Below are 6,155 nucleotides of genomic sequence, written 5' to 3' on the forward strand. Positions count from 1 at the left end.
TTCTTTAAACCTGTTTTGGTTACTACATGATTCCATATGTGCTATTTCATAGTTTTGATGTATCCACTATTATTCTACAATGTAGAAAATAGTAAAACTTTAAGAAAACCCCTTAAATGAGTAGGTGTGTGCAAACTTTTGCCTGGTACGTATAGTCTAAATGTGTAACAAAACTATTCAAATCCCGTCTGACAGTGAAAACGAGCGGCAAAACAAGGAATAATGCAGCAATTTAATTGGTCGACAGACGAATGAGGAAATGATCCTATATCATCTGACTACGTCGTGCGTCACAACAATCATTTGATCTGCACTGGAAGTAACATGGTTCCCATGCCCGAGCTCCCTAAAGTTCTAGCGATGCTGTTGGTGATGTTTATTTCGCTCATTCCCTCCGCGGAGGCATTTGACGGAGGGGACGCCGTTGCACTTCTGCTCGGGGTTATCATATCGGTGGTGGGCGTTTGCGCGTGCATCGGCTGGTACACACGACAGAGAAATGGACAGTTCTGAGAAACCAAAACGGCTCGAGGGACTGGCTGCTGGCCTGTATCCGGAAATGTTTCTCCGCAGTCTGCAGTATCTTGACTATCCTGGGTCATTTTTGACTGACAGAACAAGAGTCGTGTGCCTTATTTTGCTGAAATGTACGAAGTTGCCTGAATGAAGAAGACAAACAACGAACTACAAAATCAGGAATTTGAGAACAGGAACTGGGAGCATGCGCACTGTTGGATTTGCAGGACCAAATAACATACCTGTAGGTTACTGCCTATCACAATAAGACCAAGGCCCTGAGACATGACACATTTTGGACTATACATAGTAGGCTATGTTACCATAATATGACAACATTTGATTTTGCTTGGACTTGAATATCTTCAGATACTGTACCTCTAAATAATGTTTGTCCATCCAAAGAGATTGTGATGATCATCTGTCCTTTCATGAGATATTGACATTGCCATGCCAGGTGAATTGCCATCTGTCAACTGTTACAAGCACAGTAGCTAAAGTGTGTTCTGTCAGAAGTGCTTTCACCGTTCTTATAGCTAACACTGTTAAAACATCTGCTTGATAGAGAATAAATACCTTTGTTAATTGTGTCATGGGCCCTTCATTTCACACATACATGTAAATGACCAGTGTCCTTTACTATATTGCTCACAAAAGGGAATTTGTGGCCTTCTAATATTTAAACCATCAATGTAATATCCTGAGCTGAGTAATATCCTGCCCCTGAACAGGCAATTAACCCACTGTTCCTAGGCCGTCATTGAAAATAAGAATTTGTTCTTAACTGACTTGCCTAGTAAAATAAAAAATATAGCTCAGGGGGGTAAAGGAGAGATGCAGTGTGTGCAGGCTTTTGTTTCAGTCCAGCACAAACACCGCTGCCAATTAAAATAATTAGACCACAGTCATTTGAAGCAGATGTGTTGTGTTGGAGCTGAGCTGGAACAAAATCCTCGACACACTGCAGCTCTCCATGACCAGTTGGTGACCCCTGAACTAGATTATAGAAAAGCCTACACAACACTGTTCATAAAATACCAACAATCCATAAACAATGAAAGATTTACAATATTTCAGCGGTTGCATGGATGTTGCCAGTCAATATTCTTTCACAATAGCCTGTGGGTGTGGGGTATGACATCACTGTAATCTACTGACATAGCCTTGAAATGAAAAGCACAAAAATTACAACGGAGATGCTATTTGCATGCACACCAACACACATACTGTATGAAGTGCTTGTTAATTAATTATACATATGAGAAGTCAGTCTAGCCTGAGGTGAACCAACACCTAGTTGAACCTCTCAGTTACTGTTACATATTACTTTATGACATGATACATGTAGCAATGTAATATAGCATTATCTAAAAAACACATTTTACATGTACTGGATTTGATTGTTGTTAGTCCTTGCTTCTAAATTAGAGTTGGGTGTAGGCCTAGTGCACAGGAACGTGGCAGCCGCCTATAGGATTAGTAGAATTGATAAGCTATATAGGTCGACTATAACCTAAACGCATATTATGCAGAAATGGGAATCTATTGCAATGAATCTCAGAATGAGTGATCCGGTCGCACTCTCTCCCACTGTAGGCTATAATGACTGACGAAGGTAACGAGAGGACTTGTAATGCTGCACCCACTGAGCAGATGTTGCCACGAGAGACTATAGTGCTGCAACAAGAGACAAGACACGTCTTGGATCACAAATAGGATCCGTGCGCATGCTCCGTCTGTTCCGTTTACTGTATATTCACTGTGGTAAAAGGGCAGGCAGGCAACAAACCAAGCTTTTTACAGCAAAGTGGCTTCTACAATGTAAATACGCTCCAGGGAAACCAAAAGGGATATCAACAGGTATGCTTTTCATTTATATCTTAGCAGTTATTTCGATTTTTATTCGCTTATTTTCTGTGGTTTTGGATTGCCTTCAATTCATAGCGGGTTCTTGGAAATTCTTCTGCCTAATGGACGTGCGGATTCGCTACACTGTAATGTTCAATCCAACAGTGAACGGTGAGAAATATATATTGTAATCGAATGAATTATAACCAAAATGCATGGGAACCGCTCGTATAACGCTCATCCGAAGCATAGATAACGCTTAAAAGTGCATATCTGCTATAATGACAGAATTCGGAAAATAACCGTCACGAATAGCCTTTGTTTGATATATATTAAAATTGAAATAACCGAATATGCCATGTTTTTGCATAGCTGTCTAGTATTGAATTGTTTATTTAATTCGTGATTCATTTGCATCGAAATGCCGAATTGGATTTATCATCTCATTGTTATAAGCATCAATAAACCATTCATAGGGTATCAAATATAATTTCGACTAGACGGTGTTCTTTGTTAATATGCTCGTGAGATTCGATAGTCTATCGCCTAAAATCAAAGCTGAGCTGGGAAATAGATAAAAGCCCAGGTCAATAAACCGCCTTAATCAGGTGAATAGTTTATTATACCGTCGGCCGTGTAATTCCAGTCAACTGGTAATCAGACAAAAACATGGATGCTTTTTATTCTGTATGCAACATCCGTTAATTTTCAACAAATCATGAAGACACAAGCAGAGTTTATTGTAAGCATCCCCTGGTCAGATCAATTCTGCAGGGTCTTTGGGTGTGATCAACAGCTTTCTTGCTGCATAATGTTAAACACGTTTTACGACACAATAAAACGACCAAACATCGAATGGAACCCTTTTTGTTTACCCCCATTCCTACCAGACATATGATGATATGCATTTCCCCTTTAATAGTGACTTAAAACGTTGTCTTATCATAATATTTCTTGAATTTTCTATAATCTTCTGTCATTTCTAAAAGGGTGGCCCATAAAAGAAAGTATATTATTGTAACCAGGATTAATGCTTGTGTCTTATTAAGCTCATCGGTGGACTAACTATTCCAGCTAGGGCACTGCTCTGTACTGATTGCATACCATTATTAATGCAATGAGCAATTCAACTGAAAATGGAAAATAAATGACAACGGCTAGGGGAAATTGTAGTTTATCATACACCCAGATACAGGCTAGAGGGTGCAATGCAATGTAAAAACAGTGTGAGTGAATCCTGATCAGTGACTGGTATTTTCCAGGTATTTTTAGGTGTGATGAGACAAAAGAACAAAGGATGCCGTAGAAGAGAGGCTGCTTACAAGCCGGGAATCTGCTTCAAAGCACAACAAATGGATCTATCGCCTCCCCCTGCCGCCTCTAGATAATGATACTTGGCTGAAGCTACTACATCTTTATGATCCCTCCTCCATCTATGGCGAACTATAGCCATGCAGGGGACCACAACATCTTGCAGAATGTCTCTCCTCTCGCCACGTTTCTTAAACTGACATCCCTGGGTTTTATCATTGGAGTCGGCGTCGTTGGCAACCTCCTGATCTCCATCCTACTGGTCAAAGACAAGAGCCTGCACCGCGCACCGTACTACTTCCTGCTGGACCTGTGCGCCTCGGACATTCTGCGCTCCGCCATCTGCTTCCCCTTTGTTTTCACCTCCGTCAAGAATGGTTCCACCTGGACGTACGGCACGCTTACCTGCAAAGTGATAGCCTTCCTGGGGGTGCTGTCCTGCTTTCACACAGCGTTCATGCTCTTCTGTGTGAGTGTGACACGCTACCTGGCCATAGCCCACCACCGCTTTTACACCAAGAGGCTCACCTTCTGGACGTGTCTGGCAGTCATCTGCATGGTGTGGACGTTGTCGGTGGCCATGGCCTTTCCCCCGGTGCTGGACGTGGGGACGTACTCCTTCATAAGGGAGGAGGACCAGTGTACGTTCCAGCACCGCTCGTTCAGAGCCAACGACTCCCTGGGCTTCATGCTGCTCCTCGCCCTGATTCTTCTGGCCACCCAGCTTGTCTACCTCAAGCTAATCTTCTTCGTTCATGACCGCCGGAAGATGAAACCAGTCCAGTTTGTGCCTGCCGTCAGCCAAAACTGGACCTTCCATGGCCCCGGGGCCAGCGGCCAAGCAGCGGCTAACTGGCTGGCGGGGTTCGGCAGGGGCCCCACCCCGCCCACCCTGCTGGGGATCAGGCAGAACAGCAATGCAGTGGGCCGGCGACGCCTGCTGGTGCTGGACGAGTTTAAGACTGAAAAGAGGATAAGTAGGATGTTCTTCATCATGACCTTCTTCTTTCTCACGCTCTGGGGCCCCTACCTAGTGGCCTGCTATTGGAGGGTGTTTGCCAGGGGCCCCGCGGTACCAGGGGGGTACTTGACCGCGGCGGTGTGGATGAGCTTCGCCCAGGCGGGAGTCAACCCATTTATCTGCATCTTCTCCAACAGGGAGCTCCGGCGCTGCTTCAGCACCACTCTCCTTTACTGCAGAAAATCCAGGTTACCTAGGGAACCCTACTGCGTTATATGAAGGCTTGGGTTGTTTTTTTCCTTCCACTCCTCCACTGATTGACATCAATTTGGGTTTTGTCCCATTGTACAGCTCTCTTTCTCTTCATCCTCCTGTTTCTCCTCCTCCTCCTTCCCTCTCTTCTGAGGCAGAAGTTGGACTGTCAATCACTCCCTTGGTTCTGTGATTGAACATCATACATGGAGGTTGAAGGGAATGAATAAGCAGGTAGCTGAGAACCCTTCCTATGTTTATGTTCTAGTAAACAACTGCTGTGGAAAGTAATTTAGAAGCAGAGAAGAACAAAAAAAATGGTGAAACTACAAAAACAAAGGACTGACCCCTTGCTTTGGATATTTTGAAGATAATTCAGTGAGGTAAAAGATTCCGGTGAAAATAAACAGAAAACTAAGAAACCATTTCCTCTAAGGAGTCACTGGAATTGTTTTGCATTTAAAAGTTGCACTAAAAAGAAGATGTAAAGATGCTTTTTTTGATCAACGGTTGCATTGCAAGGTGCAAGGACAACTTGTTTTTCCCTCTAACTAAACAATGAATGCTTTAATTTGCAAATGACACCCCATTCGTTGTATGTAAAGCAAAACAATGTTGGGTGACTAACTGTTGGAATACACCTTCACAAGAGGATTAAATTGGTTTTAATGTAAGTGATATCTTTTTTTAGTTTGGGGGGTGAGGGGGGCAGGGGTGGGGGGCTTAATGAAGTGAATAATGATGTGTGGTTTTGAAGTTGCAACTTAAATCTAGAAATTATTTCTTGTAGTTGTATGATCCATAAGTCCCTATTGTCTGGAGTAGTTATTTTTCTGAATCTGCTCACATTTGACAAAAAAACAAAAAACAGATTACATGGTGTTTGGATAAAAACGTTGCTTTTTGAGAACAAACAAACCTTAAAAAAGACAGTGAAGATATACTTAAATGTGTCACATCCATGTTACCTAAACACTGAAATATTGTTACAGTATTGCTGAAGCCACTCCAGGTGTTCTTGCCTTAATGGTTCTGATATTGTTCTGTTTTTCAGTTGTTGGGTTTTCTTATCCACTCCTGTCAAGTGCATGTTCATTTAAAAAAAGCTGGTCCACTCTCATAAGCATCACAGGTCGTACACTCAGCAGATCAGCCCATTTTATATTCTGCAAAGGTTTGCTATGTACACCCCACAGAGTGCTCAGAGCACAGGGAGCATGTGTGTGTGTGTGTGTGTGTGTGCGGACACATGTGTGTGAATCTTCAG

The 6,155-nt window shown here is 42.7% G+C and overlaps 2 protein-coding genes across 2 annotated transcripts; both read left to right on the forward strand.

Annotated features, from left to right (window-relative positions):
- Positions 1-280: 280 nt before the first annotated feature.
- On the forward strand, positions 281-1,106 carry LOC135515333 (small integral membrane protein 30-like). Its single transcript, XM_064939012.1, has one exon. The coding sequence runs from the start codon at positions 325-327 to the stop codon at positions 511-513; it is 189 nt and encodes a 62-aa protein (XP_064795084.1). The 5' UTR covers positions 281-324; the 3' UTR covers positions 514-1,106.
- A 1,128-nt stretch (positions 1,107-2,234) lies between these two features.
- Positions 2,235-5,580, forward strand: LOC135516013 (probable G protein-coupled receptor 85). Its single transcript, XM_064939970.1, has 2 exons — positions 2,235-2,376; positions 3,627-5,580. The coding sequence occupies exon 2, from the start codon at positions 3,782-3,784 to the stop codon at positions 4,913-4,915; it is 1,134 nt and encodes a 377-aa protein (XP_064796042.1). The 5' UTR covers positions 2,235-2,376; positions 3,627-3,781; the 3' UTR covers positions 4,916-5,580.
- The last annotated feature ends 575 nt before the right edge of the window (positions 5,581-6,155 follow it).

This window comes from Oncorhynchus masou, chromosome 27, assembly GCF_036934945.1.
Source record: "Oncorhynchus masou masou isolate Uvic2021 chromosome 27, UVic_Omas_1.1, whole genome shotgun sequence".
NCBI lineage: Eukaryota > Metazoa > Chordata > Actinopteri > Salmoniformes > Salmonidae > Oncorhynchus > Oncorhynchus masou.

Excerpts from the sequence above, each read along its gene's own strand:
- LOC135516013 (XM_064939970.1), top strand. The coding sequence starts at position 3,782 with ATGATCCCTCCTCCATCTATGGCGAACTATAGCCATGCAGGGGACCAC.
- LOC135515333 (XM_064939012.1), top strand. The coding sequence starts at position 325 with ATGGTTCCCATGCCCGAGCTCCCTAAAGTTCTAGCGATGCTGTTGGTG.